This window comes from Pseudopipra pipra, chromosome 3 (assembly GCF_036250125.1).
Source record: "Pseudopipra pipra isolate bDixPip1 chromosome 3, bDixPip1.hap1, whole genome shotgun sequence".
NCBI lineage: Eukaryota > Metazoa > Chordata > Aves > Passeriformes > Pipridae > Pseudopipra > Pseudopipra pipra.
Window position 1 is genome coordinate 28429218 of NC_087551.1, and position 25268 is coordinate 28454485.

The 25268-nt window shown below is 37.2% G+C and overlaps 1 protein-coding gene across 1 annotated transcript in view; it reads right to left on the reverse strand.

Annotated features, from left to right (window-relative positions):
- Positions 1-534: 534 nt before the first annotated feature.
- PPP1CB (protein phosphatase 1 catalytic subunit beta) overlaps positions 535-25268 on the reverse strand; it is a 29425-nt gene continuing 4691 nt past the window's right edge. The window contains exons 2-8 of the mRNA XM_064648425.1: positions 17073-17204; positions 13517-13747; positions 13069-13173; positions 8186-8257; positions 4624-4775; positions 2926-3060; positions 535-2297 (exon numbers count right to left, since the gene is read on the reverse strand). Coding sequence (XP_064504495.1) covers positions 2193-2297; positions 2926-3060; positions 4624-4775; positions 8186-8257; positions 13069-13173; positions 13517-13747; positions 17073-17204 — 932 coding nt within the window. The 3' untranslated portion in view covers positions 535-2192. The remainder of the gene's footprint in view (positions 2298-2925; positions 3061-4623; positions 4776-8185; positions 8258-13068; positions 13174-13516; positions 13748-17072; positions 17205-25268) is intronic.

The window sequence follows — 25268 nt, forward strand, 5'->3', positions numbered from 1 at the left end:
AGCGAGCATGTTAGGTACTCACACAACATACAGTTTTACACCTGGACATTTCATGATACAGAAGACATTGTTCCAGAAACTAAAAAAAAAACGTGAAAGTGTTAATCCAGATGTTTGGTAACATAAAGGCTGGTGCTTGGTAAAACCCAGCATTTTCAAAACTTGTAGAATTAAACCTCAAGTAAGCAATGACTTAGAGCAGGAAGTTACCATGTCAAGGCTTACAGATTAGATTTCATTAATTGCCTTGTCACAAACTGAAGTTACTCTCACACAGCTCTCATCACTGACTTTCAAGAACAAGTGTCTTCAAACAGTATCAAAAGGAATCTACTTCTACATTTTATTCTAAGCATTGAAACTGGTGTTTGCTCCAAGGTGGGGTAAAATAAACCATTGTTCAAAACCACAGACCAATCCAATATAAATCAGTAACAGATATATATTTTGTAAGTTTTCCTTTTTTTAAAAAACAACCAACTCCACACTTTTTGAGTAACAGTAAGGTATGTTAAAATAACCAGTCAGACTTCATTCAAATGAATTAGACAACTTTTACTAAATGAAAAAACCTACATTTAAAATATGCATTTAAAACAAAATGGAATTAGAAAAGAGACTGAAATCCATTTTAAAGAACTTGCTCAGTGTCAGAAATCAATATATCTCTTGCACTATATAATGTGCCAGTTCATAAAACGGAAGTTACCAGAATCCTCAATTTAACATTTTCAAAGACAATACTGAAGTCAAGAGTTTTACATCTACTGATGCACATTTAGAATGGTATAAATCTGCAGCCTTCCCCCAAAGAATCTTACAAATTTGACAATATTCAGTAAAAGCTTTTGTAGTTATGTCCAATAAGTATTGCATCCTAAAGCATCACAAATCTGTGCCTTTCATTTATCCTACTATAGTCTGTATCTTCTCTATATCTTGCCGTTTGCCAATGTTAACTCTTTTAAGAAAGGAGAGAAGTGAAAAGAAATACTGCGTAACTCTTGATCACGTACAGAAATTATTGCTACTATAGTACACTACAAAGCAGAAGTCTATACAATAGTACATGAAATTTGATCATGAAAATCCAAATGATATAATCTTTAGTGACATAAGCCTTACTATGAAGTTGGACATTCCTGTAGCATTTTCAGCTCATCACTCATCATCTAGCCTATTTTACAGTGATGAACATCCATTTAAACACACCCTCTTTATGAAAAAGAATGTCAGCTTTTAAAGGCTTAGCAAATAAGGATCTTCATGTTCTGTGGAACTATGTAAAATGAATTTCGATGCAGGTAGGGAGTTACCTGGAAGCTAAGCATGCCAAAGGTGTTTCATGCTAATAAAACTAAAGCCAAGGTACCACTTAATCAAGTTACCAACTAGTAGGCAATACCATTTTTGTCCTATCTAAGTTAAATGAAGTGCCATCGCACAGTGTAACGTCAATAATTTAAAATAGTGTAGTGCACAAATCCATTGTGTGGCAGTTTAAGCTAAAATGTCAGGACAGGTTTTTCTGTCTCAATATATGTTGGCTGTCAAGATGTCCAGTCTGGGCATTTGGGATTTAGTTTGTCTTTTAATCACTACTGTACTATAAACTTTGCCTTATAATAGGGCACACATTTGGGCGGCATTATTATGAGAAACGAGGGATTAGGGGGAGGATAAGAGATCAATGGCTGTTCTAAAACGCCCCTTCCTCATTTCAATTTCACAGAGCCAGGAAATAAGACTAGATACTGTATTCGCATCATTCTAGCTACAAAATAACCAAAGTAAAAGCAATCAAGCAACAATAAGACCACATTACACAAATGGAACATCATGCTCTCATCTGGTTTAACTATTACATCAAGTTTTAACTGGGATGTTGGTCAACTTTAAAAACCGTGGTAAATGTGAGTATGTAAGTTGCAATAGTTTTCCTCCTAATTTTTCTTTTCACTCTATGCTGGATATTAGAACTTGGAGCTATGCTTGTTACAATACAGTGTCGCACATCTTTCTACTAGAAAAAATTAATAAAGATCCTTTACCCGTCTCTTTAAGTTAAACGTGTGACATCATAAAGGGTGTCAAATGGCTGGATGGTTTTACAGTGCACACTTATTATATACTGTAATATGGAGTTTTGTCCTTGACAGATCTGATGGTGTTTTCTACATTATTTCCTTTCTTCACCTCTTCTTCGGTGGATTAGCTGTGCGAGGTGGAGTGACTGGACGCCCAGAATTCAGTCCACCATACTGGTACTTGGCTTTCTTTTCAGATGGTTTCAATATCTTAGAGAAAATAAAGAAGTTCCTTTGAGTCAGCAACAACTAAGAACATTTCAAATACTGTTAAGCCAACATGAAACCTTGTTCTGCAGGAACAAGAGGGTTGAGGATGGTAGGGGGGAAATCACAACACAATCCTACAGATTTCTTAATTCTGCATACAACAATAATACTACTTCTACATCCTTCCAGTGCTACCACTACAATCGGGTGGGAACAGGAAAGAAAAGGGGCTGAAAACATGTCCAAGAGGGAATAGGGACTAAAATCTGATCAGAGTAACCATAATAAAAGGGTCCCTTAGAGTCTATTAGTTCGCATAATCGGGTCACACACCAATCGCATACCAGTCACTAGGTACGACTAAAAATAACCACCCAGTTAAACTTTGAAATGAGCATCTGAATAGAGCGAATAACTTATTATGCAGTAGTTTGGAAAACATCAAATCCCAGTTGTCTGGAGAACAGTTGGTTTGCAGTTCACTTGTTCACTAACACCAGCCTCCTGCACAGTCCTTTCTGTAGCTCAAGTATATTGCTCTACACTAACCATGAGCGCAACAAGAAGACTAACTTGGTCCATACAGCCCAACACCTACAGTAATACTTAATGCACAAATATATCATACCTGAAAGGAACACATCAGAGTTTCATCCACACTCATCATGCCCCCTGCATTGTCAAACTCTCCACAATAATTTGGAGCTGAAAATAGGGTGACCAACTGCCGTTTTGCAAAGAATTCATATCCATCTTCAACCACCTGTCAACATCAGAGAAATCAATATAGCTTACATAAGAAAAGACAAATTTTGAAGAAAAAAAGCTAATCTTGAGGCCAACAGGACTTTATATTAGAAAGATGACAAGAACTCATCAAAACAGTATTTTATATCTTGACTTTCAGACAGGCAGGACAGGTTCATTCATTTTGTCTTACCTGACACTGAATGCCAAGCCAAGTAGCATACCCTGTGTCTGACACTTCCAATATTAAACATTCATCAGCTTAACTGTTCAGTATTTTCATAGCTGAAGTCCAATTATGCACTGCTAGTTTAAGTATTCCCAGCATTTTATGGTTTACACACAGCATGTGGATGTTTGACCTAATTAGTGTGGAGCCCACAAAACCTGGATACCATTTCATTGCAACTTGTCACAATCAAGTTTCACTTACACTGGTGCTGATCCTACAAATCTCAAGTGTAGGCTTTTTTATAATTTTGATGCTCCAAAAGCAAAGTGGGGCTGACATATTTTGCCTAAGAGCATAACACATCTTTAAAGTCATGCAAGTAGTACGATGCATCAGCTAAGGATGTTCCCTCTTCCCCAAAATAGAAGCCTCATGTTACAACATAGTGAAACCAGTGCATCGATTGCTCACTTTGGTGCAATCACCACGATCTTTTAAAAGACATACTTCTTTTACAAAGAACTGAAGTGACTATATGAGTACAGGAAATTGGTAGCAATTTTGATCAGCAGTTAAGAAATCTAGCCAGTGTGTGGAATGAATATTAAATCTTCTGTAATGTTTTAGCGGTAAAATTACAAAGATAAATATTTAAGTGTTCTGATAGTGTACCTAAGCCTAACAGTGACACAGAATAAAGAGCCTATTTTTGTTTCACAGCAGGAAAAAGCTTTTAAAATTGACTAAATAATGAAATTGAAATATTATACAGGAAACTGAAACCTGATGTCCACCTAGGTAGGACTCTTGCTTAAAATAACTTAATAAAAAAGGTGCACTAAAAGTGGACAATGCCAAAACCAACCTGATTTACTGAAATGTGCAGAAAGCAAAACAGTCTATGCCAAAGTATTCTACACAGTTGAAACAAAGGCAAGACTGAAAGATTATATGTACAGACTTGTTTCAGAAATATTCAAAATGCATTTAATACTTTGACAAAGTGAAGCAGAAGTAGTGTAAGCCACAACTACCAACTGTCTACTACTGAAATGGAAGAACTCTGAAACTTCAGTGTAAATCTCAAATTCAAGTCACTTCGCCACTTTAAGCTGGACACTGTACCTCTGATGTTTACATACATCAATCTAACATTTAGCAGACAGTACAAAAGGAAAAGATCAATGGAGATATCTAGTGTTAGTATTCTACTTCACTGACATTAGACACGCAGTTCAACATGAGTCAACAGACACAGCCGTACAGTCCCTTTATTAGGAAGATCTTTTTTTCTCTAGAAGTAACACAATGCAAATTAAGTTTCAAATATATCCTGCTTATAAGGAGCACCAAAGAGGCAGAAAGACTAGGAGAGGTTTTAAGAAGCAACAGTAGCAAAGTTCCTACCTGATGAGCTCGACAGATCAAATCCAGATCATGACGATTCAGAAATTTACTGACCACATCAGCACCAAAAGTGAAAGAGACCCCACGATCATTTTCACCCCAACCTTGCACATCTTTGTCTGGGTCAGACCACAGCAAGTCACAGAGCAAACCTTTGAAAGATAACACAAGTGAAGATGCTAGTCTTCAGAAGTATCACTTTATAATGTAAAACAGTTCTATCGTAATTAACAGAGCAATTCTGCTAAAGAAAATAAGTTTTAACAACAAATGCAGCAACATTTTACACTGCAACTCAAAGGGTATGTTGTGTGTAAGTCTGGAGATTGTTCCTCCTCACCAATGACAACACCTTGAGATGAAAAAAGTCAGAGCCAAACAGTTCTCTGAAATAATATTTAATTGTAATACTCACGGTGTTTGAGGAGTTTAAAAACACTGAAATGCATGGGTATTAAAAGGCAACCATCAATTTTGCAGCACACCAAGAAAGTTTGGTTTGAAAGCTGCAGTAAATTAAAACATGCTGTGCAAGGCCTGTCATAAATACAGCAAATAGACTTGTACCATAAGCTTCTGAACATGGAACAGCTTTGATTCTTACCTTTCTCACCGTACATGAAGAACCTTAGTTGACTAAATCAAAACGTAACAGCAAAATGCTGATATATTGTTTCAGGTAGCACTGTCAGTTTGTTCCGACCGCTGTTGACTTTTCAAAAAGCCTCATGACAACCACTCTGGAATCTAAGCTGGAACAATAAGCCTCTCTGGTGTTTTAGCAAGATCTTTTTTTCTCCTGCCAACAAAAGGTCAGCTAACTCTGGAGTTAAAACTGGGTACTAAAAAAAGATTTCTCTAGATCAACTGCAATGCCTTTATACATAGAATTTTCAATGAGTTTTCACATGGGAAAGAACCAGGCCAATTTAACTATAACACAGACAAACACAAAAACATTCAAAAGGCATTTCATAGCTTGCCATGAAACTGTACTTTCTTTACCTGTGATGACTAACCCATAGACATTTAAATACTTAAGACCATTGTCATAATCTGAAAGATATGTCAACAGGCTCCTTTATCCTTCATTCAAGCACTCAGAAGTTTGATTTACACCTGGTTATTTGCTGAACAAAATATTGAAGACATTATTTCTTAAACAGGAGATACTTCAAGCTGTAGTCAAGCAAACCAATGTCTGAAACCTATTGCACAACTAGACCATTTTATATTTAATACAGTTAACAAATGGTCTTTGGCGCCAGACACAGCTGCTCTCTAAGAGAAGCTAAAATTTTATTTGCTTTTAGAAGACAAAGAACAGAACAAGCACAACTGCATCTTAGATACAATTTCTCCCTAGAAATACACTACTGAATACAGACAGCATATGAAAAAAGCTTAGCTTTACTGAAATTTAGTTCTATATTGAGTAACTTGTTTTTCAAAACAACAGTTGCACTGCAATCCCTAATGGTTTCTTACCATGAATTTCCAGTAAGTGACAGAAGCTGCTTGTCTCAGCTGGTTAGGAAGTGCTTCCTCTTCTATTCTCTCCCCAAAAATCAAACAATCTTTAGGCTTATACAGAGCAATAGGCTAGAATCGTTAGCAGTGGTATAAAAGAACCCTGCAACAAGTTTGTCCAAACTGTGCTGCCCAGGTAGGTTTATATTTTAATATGCAACATCTACCATTGCAATAGCTTAGGTTGACCAAGAGCACACCATAATTTGGCTGATACAAGGCATTCAAGATTACACAAAACAGGGAGTTACAATCTCCTAATAAGCAAATGGTTGGCAATGCTGACCAAAACACATAACTTATGTCCTGGCCTTCACAAAATGCAAGTAGTCCAGCATTTATCAAAGGCAAGTGATTTAAGTTGGAATAAAAAGTCAGATTTGAGAAAACAGCTTCCAAACCACACAAAAATGCCACCTAAGTAAGAGGTCTTTAAATTGCAGTTCAAATTAAAAAGGCTTTTTTTCCATCAGGTTAAAAGAAACCCTCATGATGATCTAATCTTTGCACAGCCTCACAAACATCTACTAAAAACTTCTATATCTACACATTCACCAAGTGACACCTCTCCACAAAGGGATAGCTTTTAAGGGCTTGTGACTTTCATGGAAGTGAGACTACTTCAGTTTATTTTTCATTTTCCACAAGATTTACTTCCATTATGTAATACTGGTTTCCTTAAGTAAATCCAAAAGGCCAAGACCTTCTATGTCACTGTATCATATGCACACATGGTATGTTTCATTTTCCCTCTGACAGTACACATAATTTTACTTTCACAAGCAATAGCATTAAGACTACAAAACACTACACAAAACAAAAGCCTTTTTAAAAAAAACCCTCTACACTTATTTTTAGGAGGTATTAAGAAGACATATGACTACAGTGGAGTGTCCATGGAAACCAGAATTACATTCTGAAAGGGCATTCCTGAAGTGGGGGTGGCTAAAACAGCACTAATCGTCTGTTGAACAGAACTATCTTTCCTGAGAGCTCTGATAAACGTAAAGATTGACTCATTTGTACTGACATTTATTTGGTTATGCACTGAGTGAATAAGTAGCATAAAAGGAAGAACAATGTAGTAATTTATACTACAGAAACACTCATTCACTAGTCTATAACACTTCTCGGTGTCAAGTGCGTATTTACACTAGCTTGCATACAAGTGTGGTTGTTTAAGGGACAGTAGATATATTAATTAGTCCCTTAATTATTGCCATGCATCAGCACTGAGGAAAATTACATGAAGCAGAATTCTTCTATTCCAAGGTTTAATTGTAATTGTAGTTTACGTTTTAAAAAAGGTTTAGATCTCGTATTTCCTCTGAAAGTTAATTCAGACCACTGTCGAAATCAACACTAAAAACTATCCCATTGTACTGCTAGTCTTTTCAATCCACTAGTAAAAAAATTTGTAATAAATGGGACACTGAGTATTATTAGTTGAACCATTCAAAAGAACATTGTACAGAAAGCACTGGCAACTTGCATCCAAAATTTCTAAACATTGGAAGAAAATTTCACAACTATCACATTGATAGATGCAATTGAAATCTGCAGTGAAGTAGGAGCTGTATTCTCAAATAAAGGAGACAAGGTCTCAAGTAGAGAGAAGCCCAAATACTTTAACACTCTGGAATCTTTGAACAGTTATGTTCTTTGATAGACTAAAAGATTTGTTTGCGTGTGCCTAACTAAGGCAAGAAAAAGAACTAGCTGTTCAGTTTCCTTTATCTTTCATTAGATTTCCCAGCTGTTTAAGGGCAACTTGTGAAAAATGTATCCAAACTTGAATAATGTATCCTACTCTGTTATAACAGGCAATAACAATCTTGGTCAAAGTGCAATAACCTCTAAAAGTATCAGATAAAGTAGCCATCAGGAGGAACAAGACTCACACCCTACACAGGCATCAGGAATATTGTACTGTGAACAAAGGTAGTGTTAAGTCACCATACTGCCTGCACACAAATTGATTAAACCTGTTCCATCATTAAGATCTATTTACAGTAAATTCCATGCCACTCACCTGTGTCAGGAACATCTGTAGGTCTCATAATTCTCCGGATCTGCTCCATTGACTGGAGATCTGGAGACAGTCCTGTAAAAGTACAAGAAAACAAGTGACTTATATATGTATTTTACCTGCAAAAAAGTTCCAGAGAACACAAAATTTCAGGTTCAAAATCATACAGCATCCATTGTTTCCACTGCAATATAAACAAAAGGCAGTTTGCTGTAAGACAAGTTGTTGAAAAGAGGGACAGATACTAACGCAAGTGAAATTAGCAAGGGGTTTTAATTATCATCCTTTTAGCCACGCGGCACAGACCTCTACAGTTAAGGACATTATCTTAAACAGCTTACAACCATAAAAATCAGTTAGGTTAGGAAAGACCTCTGCGATCACTGAGTCCAACCATTAACCTAACACTGCCAAGGACACTACAGAGAACCAGTGAAGGATAGCATTCCCATTATTGAACACAAACTGGGTGCAGACAGCTTTCCTTACAACCACCTTCCTTTATAAAAGCTAAAGGAAAATCCCCTGCCAAGGTCTGAAAGACTACAAGACAAAGTAGCCTGGAAGTGTAACTAGAATCATAAGTCAGATCTGAATGGCACAGTTTTACCACACAACAGCCAAGCAGCACTCACTGGATTCTGTAAACAAACACTAGACTGTGCAACTGCAATAGTTAAGGACCACAGAGGTGGTCATCTACTATAGCCCAGCTGCTCAGTCATTTGTAAAACCACAGTACTTCAATTACTCAAAAAAAAAATCACAATAATGCCACAGTTATTTTTCTGAAGTTTTGCCATTAACATGCAATTACAACCTTAAGCATGGGATTCCAAAGCCACCCTTTGAGCAGTTTAAACAGTTTAAAGCTTCTCTACTGGAGGAACACAGGCATGAAAGATACGCTCTAGAATCTTAACAAGTCACTTAGGACCCTTATTTAAGGACAGAAATGACTTAGGCCAAATTAGCTAATTAAGAGAATTGCAAACTTTAGAACATCAAGACCCAATTTGTGATGAAACATATTTTATATTAACAAGCCATATCCATTTGAGTCAGTCCAGAACTCTGAACAAGACAGAAGAAAACTTATCATTGGAAAGGAGTTACCATGTACAATAATTTCAGGTAACAGAGTTTGCACAGTGGCAATGTGTGTGTTACAGGAGCAACAACGTCAACGCTCTTCAATTGGATACAAAGACTTGAGGAACTTTTCCTCCAAGTGGTAGATTATTTTTGTTGAAGCACTTTTGCAATAAAAGCCTTTTATCATCATCACCAGCTTGTTAAAGCTGTCTTCATGATGCTACCTTGAGGTTGTAAGAGAGGGCAGAAGTCTTACATTAAACAGCTTACGAAAGGAGTTTTAGGCAAGTCTACTTAAAAAACAATACAGGAATACTAATATAAATTCAAGTAGATAATCAGCTTTTAAACTGACCAACCTACCACTTCCCCTTCCCCAGATCTGCTCTATTTGTGTACACATTACATTAGCACTCAGCACCACACTTTGAGAGCAATGGACAAGCTCGGTGAAATAAGCACAACCAGTTTGTGACCTTCTATGAAGTTACAGCTCTCAGCATTTCAGGTTGCACCCAAAACATCTTTCGCCCCTGGGAGTGTTCAAGGCCAGGCTGGATGGGACTCTGAGCGTCCTGGTCTAGTGGAAGGTTCCCAGCTCACAAACAGGGAGTTGAAACTAGGCGATCTTTAAGATCCCTTCCAACTCAAACCATTCTATGATTCTTTAAAAGGAAATCTTATCAAAAAACACATCTGAACCCCATGGCTGTTAATTTTTGTGCTATTTTACACTAGTGTAAAATAGTTAAATCCCACAAAACTGCCTACACATTTGTAGATCTCTTTGTAACCACCCAAGAGGTCTTCTTTTTACAAGTATTTTCCTAACTCCTCCTGCACAAAAAGAAATACCTCATGCCTCAAATTCCTATCTATAGATAAAAGTTACACATGATCAGTATTAAATGAAGGAAATAAGAATGCAAACACAGGCTAAAGCTCACTGTCAAGCTGCTGCCACCTACAATGTACTAAAAGTACACCATTAAGCTTTCTTGTAACATACAGCTAAGCACAGAAAAAGTATCTTTCAGTACACTATCTTTCTGAAGTGTAAGACCTCCTCTCCCATAAGAGAAGACAAAGAATTGTCATTACTGCTGGCAGACTTAAACTTCAACATACATTTCATTGTCATTAATGTCACAAGAAAAACAGAATTCCAGAGCCTGAAAATAGTATATAAATGCAGTATTTTATTAAACTAACACAACTCCCATCTCAGAGCTTAAATCCAACATCAGACGAATATATTTCATCAACATGACACTACAACATGGACTTAATTTATAAAAACTTGAAAGTAATCATGTAAGTTCTCCAAAGATTAGGACTAGACAATGGTGTCACAGGTAAAAGGGGAAAACTGTAGAGAATACAAAGCAGAGAAAAATGAAAAAGTTGGAAAGTTACAGAATAAGCTTCAATGAAGTGAGATAAAGAGCAAAGTGAGAAGTCAATTGAGAGGACAGCCAAAAAAAGGACAAATTATGACAGGTATGAGCAATGTAGAAAGAGTGGGAATGGAGAGAGAGGCAATGGGAAGGATACAATATAAGATCCTTTCAGCAGCACGAACATTTAAAAACAGGGATAGCAAGAGTGTTTTGACTTATACTGTGAGATAAAAAAACTCACAACACATGCCCAGAAAACTCTAGATAAAAAAACATAACTCAGTATCTTAAGTTACTGTAGATAGCCTACTGGAGTTAAGTTAGGTGCCTTTTGTTTTACTATGTTATGCGGTTTTGCAAAGTTTTATTATATATCCCAGAGGACAGTATTTTTAAAATAAACTATGCAAAAATGCGCAATATAGTAAAAAAGGCACCTACCTGATACTACATGCTAGCTTCAACCTCCAGCAGAGTTGAATGGTTTGTGTTGCTGCCTCAGTGTTTATTACAGTAGTATCATCATGAAAAGGCGTTGACAGTCCATTACTTCATTGGATCTGGAATGCAGTTTGGATAGGACTGGAGAAGAGCGGAAAAAGGGCAAAACTTATTCACGTGCTGAACGTCCATTTCCATTTATTAGGAGCACACAGCACATTAGTAATCTTTTTGCTTTATTTCACAGCTGCAGATCAGTTGTGAGTGATAGTAATTTCGGTTACAGATGAAGCCCATACAAGTTTAAGGGGCAATTAGCAATCAGTAAATACTGCTTTTCCTAAGAGGATCCTTAAAGCACACTACATACAAAATAACTTCTTGCTTAATCAAGTAGGAAAATTTTAATTCTCTCCCTCCCCATTTACAATAAAACTTTAAATCTTTTTTCTTGAAAAACACCGTTCTAAGCTTCTTTCTCGTAATTTGAGTCTCAATTGCACACACAAAACTACCAGTTTTGTCACAGCATTCCACTCCACCTCCTAAACTGCTTCGATTACCCTCCACCTAAACTTAATTGTTTGCCTGAAAAAGTCCAATATTTTTGTCACCATTCATTCCCAAAAAACACAAAATTCAAAAAGGTAGGATGATAGTAAGAGAGTAATTCTTTCACATCCTTTCTTTGGAGACAAATTTATTACAAGTGTTTTTAGACACTGATAATTGGCTACCTCGGTGCAGAAGTGATTTTTGTATCTCACATTTTTAAAACTTGATCCAGCTCATAAGATAGTTCTTGAAAAAAAAAGCACCATACTGATGAGAACAAGATTAAAAGATGACCTGTAAGAAAACAAGATGCAAGAACACCCTGCATCATCTTAATAGCACATCCTATATAGGCAGAGCTCTTGCAACTAATAAAGGCAGGATGGAACCCAGCAATACAACCTCAAAGATTCTCCTCAGGAGTTCTGGATCACACAGTTCTTAATTCCAAATGGATCTGTTCCAACTAGAGGTTTCTGCAGCGCTTTCACTTCCACTAATTTCCATCTCACTGACAACACAGGTGTGACACCTACCAAAACATTTCTAGATCATTCAGTGCAAGGCATCAAGTTGCTTATTAAGGGAGGCAGTTGCAAAGACAGCTGCAAAAGGCAGGATGGCTCTTATTACAAGTAATTTTAAATTCTTGTCAACTGTTTTGACACTGCAAGCTCCTGGAAATCTGTTAAGCATCATTGCCTGTAAAGTCATGGGGGGCCCGTTCTACAAAGAAGAGAGCCCAGGTAAGTTCCCAGATTCAGACAAGTCACAACCCTCAGTCAGATCAATACCAAGCATTTTTTTCAGTACAAGAATAGAGCAACACTGAGACAGGTGCCCACAGAATGTAGATTTTCTAATAACAAAGGCTTTCTGGAGTCCATGCAAGCCATGGCTGACCCGCTCCAATGTTAACAAATGTCTTGCTTGAAGCCCCAGGCTTGACTGTGTAACCTTAGAAGTCCCTTCCACCAACATGTTATGAAAACAGCTAAAGACATCAAGACTGTAGAGCTCTCTTTGCTTGTGAAAGTTTTCTTCACTGCTAAGGATGCTAACATTAGCTAAGGCTAATAGTAACAGCAAAAAGTCAGGTGGCAAATTAGGCAATAATTCTAGCATTCAGTATTTTTCAGAGAGGGATACACTGAGGGAATATTTACAGAGGCACTTCTCCCTCAGGAATGAGAGGGCCATGAATATCAGGTAAGAATGACATCTGTCTACTGCCAAGTGCATAGGAAAGCTCAAGGCATAAAAGTGACCTTTACAGACAATACAAGGTTAAACATCTCCAGCTGAATATCAGGTATGCTCATCCACACCCCATTTGGTATAGCATTAACCCAAAGATCAGTGTAGACACAGTTTTAAAAGCAGCCATCAGCTTACCTCCATGACAACAGAAGATCTTCTCATCCACAATGGCTGCAATAGGCAGACAGTTAAAACAGTCTGTGAAGGTCTTCCACAGCTTGATGTTAAATCTCCGCTTGCCTGCGAGAACAGTGCGTGGCATTAGGAAGAGAAGGCTGGTTTTTTAAAGCCAACCAGTAATACATATCACAACCTGACCAAAAATGTTAGCAAACTGTCTTCATAGGGTCTTATTTCTGTTAGCATAGTTAAGTCTCAATCTCTTACAATAGCATTTCAAGGACAGCAGAAAACAGTAATGCTCTTGAGTGACTTTAACCTTGGTTTGAAATGTATTTTTAGAAAGTTTCAAAGTAGCTTCACAGAATGTTGAAACCCTTGCAGCATGAGTCAGTACTAGAAGCATCTTCAAAACACAATATTAGTCTGTTACAATCTTTCAAAAGTAATGGGTTTTGCTTACATTCATCATAAAATCCATAGATCCGATTGATGCTAGCACACTCGTGATTTCCTCTGAGGAGAAAGAAGTTTTCTGGGTACTTGATTTTATATGCCAGTAATAGGCAAATTGTTTCCAGAGACTGTTTGCCTCTGTCTACGTAATCTCCAAGGAAAAGATAATTAGCTTCTGGTGGGAATCCTCCATATTCAAATAATCGAAGTAAGTCTGTATACTGACCATGAATATCACCTGAATAAAAAAATGTTTACCAAGGATTAGTGCAACAACAAAGACTACACAAGTCAAGAACTTAAGCCAATTACTTTCTATTCATTGATTTCAAAAAAGGCATTAATATTGCCTTTTAAAACTGGCAATATTAATCAGAAAAGTAAGAACTATGCTAATATTAAAAACTGAAGTACTCACTAAATATAAATAGCTCATACTATCTGCAGAACTGCTATGTCAGGTATGAATCCAATATGAAAACTAAAAGCTAGTTCAAACAATTAAGCATAAGCTTTCCGACCAACCTTTAATTTGTTCAAATTACAAGGTCAGAAAGACAACCTCTAATTAAACAGGTATACAACCAGGAAGCAAATGTATTAAGAAAAAGTCACATTATTTACTGCAAAAACAGATCAGTCAAGAATTCAAACAGACTGGAGAGAAACTGAACATTGTGTTGGCAAAGAGAACTTACTTTAAAGGTCAGCTCCCTGTACTAAGATTCCCACCCCCCAGCATTTAGACTAGTTCCTCCTTTGATGCAATTATTCACGTAAAAACAATACAAAGACTCAAAGACTGATATTTCTTACAAGATATTCAACCCTGCAGGTTGTTCTTAGGAAAAATAACTGTCATGTTACTCATCACACTGCCAGCTTTAAAATTAAGTAGGTTTTCCATGGAACAGCTCTGTGCAGCAATTACATCACCACATACTAGTCAAAGCCAACTATCCATGTGTTGTCCATACGGTTGAAGATATCAAAGCTGCTCTATGGTAACTTGTAGAACACATGCACTGTACTCCAGCTGACTGCAGGACTCATCACCAGAGTGACTGAATGCAAAAAAGATATGCAAAAAGCCTTCAGTGCAAGCTGTATGCTATTTAAACTTAGTACCTCCTGGTCCCATACACAAAGCATTACATAAATGCATTTTCACTTTTGCTGCTTGTTCAGTGGCAAAATACTGACTTTGCTCAGCACAGTTATTCTCTAGCAGAGCCTCAATGGCCTCAATTTCTCCTATGGCCTCAAAAGAGGAAAAAAAAACCCACACAACTTTCTCCATCCTAAAAAAGGTTCCCAGACCTGTATGCTCTCCAGTTCAATTCTTAAAGCATACAGTGGTAAGAATACATGTTATATTTCATTCCTCTTTACACTTTCCATGAGAAATGCAATATTTCCTTCTTCAGGCAGCATTCTTCCATAACTATTTCTCACTCAGGGAGAAGAATAACCTTCCAATTTTCATCTAATAAACGTGACTATTATCCACTACCCAATTCCAGACACAACCTGAAGTTTCACTGGCTAAAATCTTTTTTGTGTATGTTGCAACAAGAATGATTCCTATTTTAAGTAATATTTAGAAGTCTCCAGGTTGCAATCCAAAGAAAACAGACTCCCCAAAAAGTCATTTCTATGTTGAGTGTAGTACTCCAGAATCACATTAGCAATACATTCCCCAGACTTCAACACTAACAGAATTACCTACCAAGTAAGCATACTGAGAAAATATTATTATTGTGCTCATAGCCTTGAACGATTTTCAGTTACATACGAGCCCACACATGAGGAAGCAATGCACTTAGTGGGTAAAAGAACATTTTATAGAAACAATTTTGTAGAGGGACCAAAGCATTTACTGTTCCATTCAAGGTATTCAGCATTTTAAAATACAGCTTAATATGAGCACAGGTTGAATTGAAGTCTACCAGATACAAAGCCTTAAGAGTAAAAGCCACATCTATTTTAAAATGGACATTTACATAAGAGTTTCTTTCATCTTACATTATAAAACAGCCATTCAAGATGTAAGAGCTGATTTTGAACTGCCTTGACTGTAAGACAAGACAATCCTATAATGGTTCCTCAGGCATTGCCTGAGCACACTAAAATAACAGTTCAAAGCTGTACCAGCTGCATATTTTGCTTTTGGTGAAAGAGATCATCTTCCTTTCACTTTTATCTAAATGCATCTGTGACAATTGCTCTAATATTAAATTCAGATGCACCTGACACTTCCTGGTGCTTTCACTGTGTTTGGAATCAGATTTAAAAATAACAAATGCCTTAGTTAACTGTGCATTAGCCACCCTATTACTGTTCATCTAACTGTGCTTTCAACTGTCTCAATTCAAGCAAACGAGAAAAAACTAACTTTGAAGTAGGCTAATTATTCTTTGCAGACTTTGACTTATGCTCAATCTACCTGAGCTTCTGTGTTTTCTTTATCTCGGAATACGATGAGACTGTACCACGCTGAAAAGACTCAAGTGAACATGATGTGATAAAGCTGGATTTACCTTCAACTTTATGTCAGTAGGAAAGCTAGTCTGGTTTTTCCTCCCCACCCTTCCAAGCAATTAGTCATTTAAAAATGACTTTGCCCTTAGTGGTTTGTCTGTGGGTTTGGCTGTTTTGTAGGGTGTTTTTTAAATTGGTAACATCCTCTCAATGTAAGAAACACTGCTACATTAGCTCTGCCAGGAAGACTAATGTATCTTTTGAGCATGCAAGTAATAACAAAGTCAGAGACTGCTTCCACTTTAATACTATGACACTTTAGCAAGCCTAACTCAAGGAATTTTATGCATTTCAAGACAATGCCTATTGTTAATAAATAAGTTGAAGGGTGATTACAATCCAGTATTTACAATACTTCAGTTAAGTTTTTTTACAAGCTCACATACCTATTAACAAGAGTGTACTTTGGAAGAAGTCTAGCATCTTATACAGGCTTAGAGAGGTAAAGAACACACACATTTCAGTTTTATTCGTGTTTCACAGTAATAATGATGTTTGTCAAAACTTGTTGTAAAGCTCAAGGAATTTGTTACATGGCAACTAAGCCTAATTAAACAGTCTGCATTTTACCTTCTCAGTTGAAAGATTACCAATGCTTTCTGTTTTTCAAGTGTTCCATTTCACAAGGTCTTTCTTTTGCTTATGCTTTGAAGTGAGCAACTACAACATGCATGTGTTTTTTTTAAAAGCAGCTAACTTCTTTCTGAAATAGTGATCTAAAGAGTAGCAGCTCTGTGCAAGCAAGGGACAGGTTGCAAAATCTACACTAGATGAGGGTACAAGCACCCCTTTTCACCAAGGGAACTTGCTCTCAAATAGTACCAGGAGCATCAGCAATCTACCAACAGCTAGCTGCTTTTTCTTCACTTAATCCAATCTAAATTGAAAATTACATTTAAGATTTTGAAGACCTCACTCCAATCCCAACTCATGCTCATTCGCCCATCTCAGTATTCTTCCAACCCACCTAGCACACAACTAGATTAAAACATCTACATAAAACACATATCAATTTGACATACCACAAATTTTCAGAGGTGCCTCTAGTTCCAAGAGAATAGGCTGGCTAAGAAATATTTCTCGTGATTTTATGCACAAGCCCCGAACTTCTGCTTCTGTCATCTGAACGATCTTCCCAGGACGACATCCTCGTACTGAAATGAGATATTTAACATTTGAAGGTCACTATCACACAGATATACAGCAAAGTCCAAATGATCTGTATTTGAAACCTATATTTGACAAAAAGCGAGCAGCACATTCCACATATTTACCAAATGCCCTGGAAGTATGTAGTCCAATGAATTCTAAAATTAATCTCTGACAGTGTGGTATTCTGTGCTTTAAAGTCTGTATGCCTTCCTCTTAAATCAGGTTCTCAGAAGAAAACAATTTAATTCTTGTTTTTGTCCATATTTGAATAAATAGCAACTTCAGAAAGTTTTTAAATTTAACAATCCCATTATGCTAGAGTATTCACCATAGTAAAAAAACAACCTGGGAATCCCAAACCTGGAAACACTTCCATATTAGCACAAAATAAATTTCTTCAGGATTGTTACGTTCAACAGGGCTAGTAAATACCACAGAAAAACCATAGGCACGTTTTCTTACATTTTTGGCAGCTGAAACTGCCATATTAGAAACATCACACAAAAAACTATGATAGTTTGATGAAATTTTCAATCATATATAATGGCTCTTAAGTTACTGAAACCTTTACAGCCAAGGATATTCTAATTAGAATGAAATTGAATTCACGAAACCTGTAAGTCAGGTACTCAGACCTATATTTAGCACTAAGTTTTCAAAAGCATTTGCATGTCATTGCACTCCAACCAACATCCTCTGGCAAGTTTATCTGCAGCTGCTTCTTTCTACAAATATCTGCATGATTCCTCTGTCAGAGGCTTTAATGTGTCTTTAATGAGGCAGCAAAATAGAACAAATGTGTCTGCACTTTGGCTGATCCAGTTCAGTCTTGCATCTCAGCATAAACCAAACTTCAGAGTTCAAACTAATAAGCCAGGATGTATCAGTGTGTACAACAGGCGAACATCCTGTCCTGCCATCTGTTTCAGATGAAAGCAATGTTCAGCACTGAATCACAGCAGTACCTACAAGGGAAGGTGGTATGGAACTTTAGCAGCTCAAATCCAAATGCTTTCAAATTCAAGCATTGTAACAGACTACTTTGCAAACTTTTAGCTGCAACTTCACTAAGTTTAATAAGATTTGTAAACAGAAGAGCAGAAACTAATTCTTCATACTTCCTAGGTCACCTGCTTCCCCCCTCCAAAACAGAAGAGAAAGCTTGCAACTTTTTAAAAATTAATTAATATAAGTTCCCTTTTCTTTTATTTCTGCTTATTTCCTAGAAAACCTACTTTATAAAGAAGATCAGTATCATTACATCTAGTATTAACTACACTGTGCAATGGGGAAAAAAAAGGATGTGAGGGATAACAGTTTGTCCTATGTCACCTAGTACTACAGTCCACAGTGTTAAGCTCAAAAAGCTCTGCTCTGGTTATCACTGCATAATTGTCCCAGTGTAACTGCATATCTGACCATTCCAACACTGTGCTATGAATATCTATTTTTAATAAACACCAGACACTTGTTAAACTGAGGTTAGGAAGCAATCACAGGAATACATGAGAAGGCAGAACCTAAAAGTGGTTTTCAAAAACAGGGAAGAGACAGGAAACTAGATCCTGGGACAGCCAGTTTGAGAGCCAAAATAGCAAGAGGGATAGCCTATCTGCAGCTGAGGATACATTGGAATTACTTAGCCCATTAGAACGCCTCGAGAAAAAGGCTGCTGCATACAGGACTTCTTTCAGTGAAGCTCTGAATCAGTACCAGGTGATACTTACCATATGGTAAGTCACATTCCTTTTGCTAATTAAGATTTCAACTATACTTGAGAAAGCAAACAGCTTTTTAGGAACACTTTTTGTGTTGTTCTTCAGGCACTAAGACATTGGCTTACATACTAGAAGAATACAAAGGCAGACATTAGACACAATCAAGGTGACTAGCAAACAATATAAGCCTGCGGGCTTCCATTTCATCCCATCACAAACATCTAAGTGATGTTCTTACAGATATATCTTCAGCCCTGTTATTAAAGAAAAAAAAATAAATCTCAGGCTTCACAGCTTTGCACAGGACTATCCAACTTGTGAGGTACCAAGATGCTCTAATAATCTCAGTTTCAAATGCTTGCATTCCAATAGATTATATAATGATGCCTTTCAGAGACCAAGAACTCCTTCTGATGGGCACAATAAACTGTGATTATATGAAAGAAAGTTTCCACCCACACAACCAGTCTTCATATTACAATGGCTATAATTTTATTTAAACAATTTATGTATTTTAAATCCATAGTTTGCAATAGTCACACCAAAGCTCCATGCAGCACAACTATATCTCCAGAGCCATTCTCCCACTAAAAACTGTGCATTCTTTCAACCTGTTTTGCTTAGCAATGAAATTCCCCTCTGTATTTACCTACTTTCATAGCATTTTGCAACACCAGAGTTAAGCCATTTCACAGAGAGCAAACACAAGAAATGGCTTAACTGCACTTAATACATACACTCTAGTTTTGGAACTCAAACCCAGGAAAGTCCACCATATGCAACATTCATGTTATGAGAAGCAGCCCCAGACTAAGCAGAGGCCAAAACTGAGATACCAGTTCAAGGAGGGCACCCATAACACTCAAAATAACTTGGATCCAAACAATATTTCTTAAAACACTGGCCTTTAACTCCTTTTGAAACTCACATGGAGGTTTAAACTTGGAACATTTGCTTTATAAGATTGATGCTTTAAGTGTTGCTGGATTCTTGCATGAGAAGATGTGGTGAACATACAGCTTCTGACTTCATAGTTAACCAGCCAGAGCCAGTGCCTCCAGTGCCTTGATATTAGTTCTTTACTTTTTCAAGTAAAGCTCTAAATGCTGCAAGTTCTTAACAGAGAAACCAGGCAGTAACTTATTACCACACTGCAGATTTTCCAGGTAGGACATTTCTACAACTATGGCAAGTATATCACTCTCAGATGAGGAGAACACACACACCTCATGATTGCAATCACTTCCAGCCCCTGGGAAGGGTGCGTATCTGAGCCTTTGCACCTTTGCAAATGTACCCTCCACCCTCCATCCAAACAGTCCACAGCTCCACGTAGTAAACACGTAAGTTCAGTTACATTTGAAGTAGTACAAAGCCTAGGGTTTCATGAGGAATAATCATCAGTAATAGAGTTAAGAGAAAAGCAGTTTCCTCCCACAGTTCCCTGATCATCAATAAGAGTAGAACATATTGAAAATGAGAAGCTATTGTGACCCATCCTGAAAGCCTCAGCACTTCACTGGATTCACAAAGGCACTGAAAGGTTTGCCAAGTAGTCATCCGGAACAGATGTGCCACAGCTGTAGTACAAGTACACAAGCAAGACTAAGCACTTATTTCACCAGCTTACAACTAGAATTTTGTTCAAGTTCTCTTGACTCAGCTGAGCCCTATACGGATTGTAAACAACACCGCATTTAGTTTTTCAAAAGCCAAATCCTCAAGAACAGATTGAAGAGGAGGTTATAAGAATGAGATCAAGAGCGTGATTTTTCCAGACTCATTTATGAATTACTATAGCTAACCACTGTTAAAACATGCAAGTCATAGCTTCATGCATTGCAAAATCTTTAGCTCGCAAAAAGCCTTTAACAGTATTGGGAAAACCATCATTTTTAATGGCTGTCATTTACCCAGAGCAGAAACAGCGTCTTGACATTAGAGGTAAATTAATTCTCTTTAATCTAAAATGCAGATGCTGTAAACAATCTTTGATTTACATAAATTAGCCTTTCGGTAGGGACAGCAATTCCTGTTGTATACACAATCATACGTGCATAGTGCTTTAAGAGAACAAGCCTTTGCTGCAAGGGGTTTCAAGCAGAGTGATGTAGCAGGGAATAAGGAGAAATAAAAGCAAATATATATGTGGTACACTGGGAAGCACGACAGAGCTGATAGTAATCCATAAGCTGCTCTAATTGATATTAAAATGGTCTCTGCATCTACACAGTCTTGGATAAGCAACTTTAACAAGTTTACTAATGGTAACTAGTAATCTAAGACATGAGTTGCACAGTGGCAGGTCAGAATAATAATTTTTTTTATTCCCTCCAAGTTCATGCCAGAGAGTAGCAGATAGCACAGGGCAATAGTGGAAAGGAAGAAAATAAGTAACACTAAGGAAAGTGCGTCAAGAATTGGCTGTTGGAGGTTCTGTGTGCATCCCTTTTTGCCACAGTCTTTCATGAAATGGAGAAAATACATTTAACCTCTTCTGTCACACTGCTTCTGGTGTGCCTCTCTAAGCAACTAAGCTGCTCATTTTGTGGCATCACTAATACAAGTTTCTTCAATTACTAAGTCAGCTGTGGTATGCACAGCTGTCCTAAGCATTTACATAGTGTTGTTCTCCAACATCACACGTCTTGTTTACTGGACTTAACACTCATGGTTTTATCATAACATTAAAACCGAGACAGACTTCACCGAAGCCTCATAAAAAATTAGGTCAGCATTACTGCTAAGAAGCACTCTTTTTTTGCAGACATATGCATTTATGTGGCCACACAGTAAACTGTGTCAGCAAACTGGTATTTTCTTTCTAGTACAAAGATAAAACAAATCAAAAACATATTCTAAATAGTTCCCCAAGCCGAAGAATGCATCCTCTGTGAGCTTGGGCTAGGACTAGTGAAAGAATAAGCAGCTGTTTCTGCTTCTTTTCACAGTAGCTCCAGCCAAGCTTATTTCTGAAATTATGGCTTTACAGATCTATTTTGCCAGAGTATATCTAAAAAAATTCCAAAACTACAACACGAGACTGCAAGCATGCAATTTTACAAATTGCACATAAGCAATTCCTACAAGCTTACACTCCCCCCACACTCTGTGGGATGTTTAATCACTGGTGATTAAACACTACTACATTTAACTATTTATTTTTTGTACTTCAGAGTATTTCTGAGTATTTGGTGAATCCTGAACAGCCTGTCACAAGCAGGAGCAGAATGGATTTGAAAGCCAAAGGTGGTGTCACCTACGACTTGGAAAAAAACCCCAATCCTTACACTGATTTTGGAAATACGTTCTGAAGTTATCTGCTCTCAGTATTTTTTAAATCCAAGTTACATATTTTCATGAGCTTAAGTCAGGAATCCTACACTGGATTTTAAATGCATCTTTCATTTTGGAAAGCAGAATTTCTACTCCCTCAAAGTATTTTCTGTTATTTAACTTGTTCAGCTGCTATCCAGAAGCAACGACTCCCTATCTTGCAGCAAAACAGAGTTAAGCCAGCAACATAAGTTTTCAAAGTTTCAGAACTGCTGTAACAGAACTAAGCTTAGAATGGCTTTCATCCATGTGTTACACTGGTGGACAACAATAATATAAATGAACCTCTGCTAGAGCTTTGCTCAATTCAGCAAGAACATATTGCTGAGCGTACAGCTCTTCCACACAGTGTACACAGCAAAGACCTGTACCTTCCCAAGGGTACCTCACCCAAACTTCCCACTAAAAATAGAAGAATCAGTCTCCCAAGGAGTTTTTTCCTGAAGAACTGTGCTTTTATATCCAAGTAACCTTAAAATCTTTATAAAATTTCTTCACTGGATGCCCTTGATATTAAGTGTTTTGCTGAAGGACAGTGATTGCTTGCAGACTCATTTTAGCAGGACTTACTACCATCAAACACAAATCCACTGCAGAGTAACAGACTGCCCAAACCTTTAATTTTCAACTAGGAAAAAAACCCAAACAAGGAAGTGGTGTTCTTTTACCCAAATTTGAATTTATGTTCTTAATACATACGCTATCCAGCGGAATCAATGCTTGTGGAGGAGGAGCTTTTTTAGAAACTAGTCCATAAACCTGCTTCAGGGGATATTCAAATAAGCCCAGGAAAACATGCACGTCTACCTACACCAACTTTTAGGGACCACTTGCTTCTTTATACAGAGTTCTATAAAGTAACTGATGTCTCAGTCATTCTGTATCATACACGGTTCCCAGAATTGCTGAATTCAAGGTTCAAGGACAAGATCACACGAATTACTCCATTCCGTAAACAAAATGTATAACTCTAATCTCTGTTATTGTTCTATATTTACTGGTTGCTTAATTACACCTGAAGCTAAAACTCAAGCCAACCAGCAGAGTAAAGGTAGAAGCTTCTCATCATGCCGCATATACAGACCAGTAACAATTCCTGTTCTAGTCTACTTGGAAGATTAATCTAGCATAAAAATTCCATGAAACAAAAAATTTCAGCTTATTTCTCAAAAGCTGACTTTCTCTTCCTCTACAGCAGTGCTAAAAAAATTCCTAAAACTCAAGGAAGGCAAAAGCAAATTACAAAGTTATGAAGTAACTCCTAAGAAGTAACAAGGAGAGAAGTTACTGAAGTTATAATACAAAAAGCTGAGTTTAACATGACTTCTGCACATCAGTGTCTCAGGTACTTAACTAACGTGGGATATACACACAAAAGTTTTGTATTGAGCTTGGTATTAAAAGAACCCAACACGACACAGAAAAGATGGTACTGTGACACTAAGACAACCTAGCTGATGTACTAAGACAAATCCCAACAGGAAGAGAAGGCAGTAAACAGGTTAATTTCAATGTTCAAGTTAGGAACTAGATACAGGTCGCATTAGAAGTGCCTCAGGCTGCAGTTAAGAGTGGATTCCCCTACACACTCCCCTTCACCAAGTACAGCATCTGACCTTACTGAGTAATAGCCAAATATAGTATGCTTGCCTTCACACTGCTAGACCACAGACCGTGGCGGGGTTTTACTTCTTAAAAAGTTACATACCTACATTTAGTGGTAACTAATGAGTATTTAACAGCAACTGTAAAGAATTAAAAATCCTCTTATCTACATTAAATAAGAAGAGCATTTTTCTCCTTTTATACCATGATTTAGCTGTATTATGAGCAAGACATTGAATGACTCAAGCAAAGCCTGTGCCACAGAGTATCTAAATGAAACAGTTACTGAATCATGTAACCTTCAAGTGACCAAATAGACGGAACAAAGGAACACCAGCACACGCTACCTGATGCCGAGCTCTTGGCCTTCAGTGCAATTTTTTCAACCATTTCATTTGTCACGCACTTATAAAGCTAAAGATGAACTGGCTCATATCTGCCCTGCCACACAAACCCAGAAACAAACTTCACTCTTCTACCCCTTCTCCCTGGTTAATACAATACCTACCCTCCTAGAAACATATAAAAACTGCCTATTTTTTTTCTCTTTTTAAAGACTATTTAAAGGAAAAAAAAAATCATTTGATCTTTGGCAAAAAACTCCTCTTAGAGTTCTCCTTGTTTATTTTTTCTAATAGCAGATTATCCAATGATTTCACACCAAACCAGGTAACAACTCCTGTTTATTCAAGATTCACCTCCATGGTTTGTTTGTACTGTTTTGCAACAGATCATTAAGGTCTATTTTTCTTCTCTATAATGGCCTCTCTTTTTCAGCATCAGTTACAGAGCCTGGAACTCCAGGCACTACTACCATATCCTAATACCACCTGGGTGGCTGGATATGTTAGTTAGTTAAGACACTAACCAAACAAGAAATATGTTATTGACCATAATACATTAGACCAGTAGCTCTATACCATTTAAAAGTAATAAAGAAAATTCCAATTATTTCATAAGCATTTAAAATCCAACTTTCATGTGAAAAATCAAGTAATATTGAAATTTCTATCTTTAAGTCAACCTGTAAGAACTCTGGAATCAGAAGAAAATGAAGCTTGTAGCTTTCTTAGAAGACATCACACAACACAGCAAGAACAATATGCAACCAGCTTTAAGGCAGCAATCAGAAAAAAAAAAAAAAAAGTCACACTTTGAGCTGAACATGGAAGCAGTAAGCATTCTCCACAACTACTGGCAGCCTGACACTTATCTTCTTGGAGAACTATTTCCCAGCTTTCTTGGTGGATTGGTACCACCAGAACCAGTAGCCCTCAGCCTCACCAAATACAATTTTGTTTTAGAGAAGATCCACATTAAGCTCCATCAAATTAATTTACATTGTTAATTTTAAATAGGTTAGCCAATTTAGGCAAGCAAGGAGTCTTCCCTAGACAAGGCAAATTT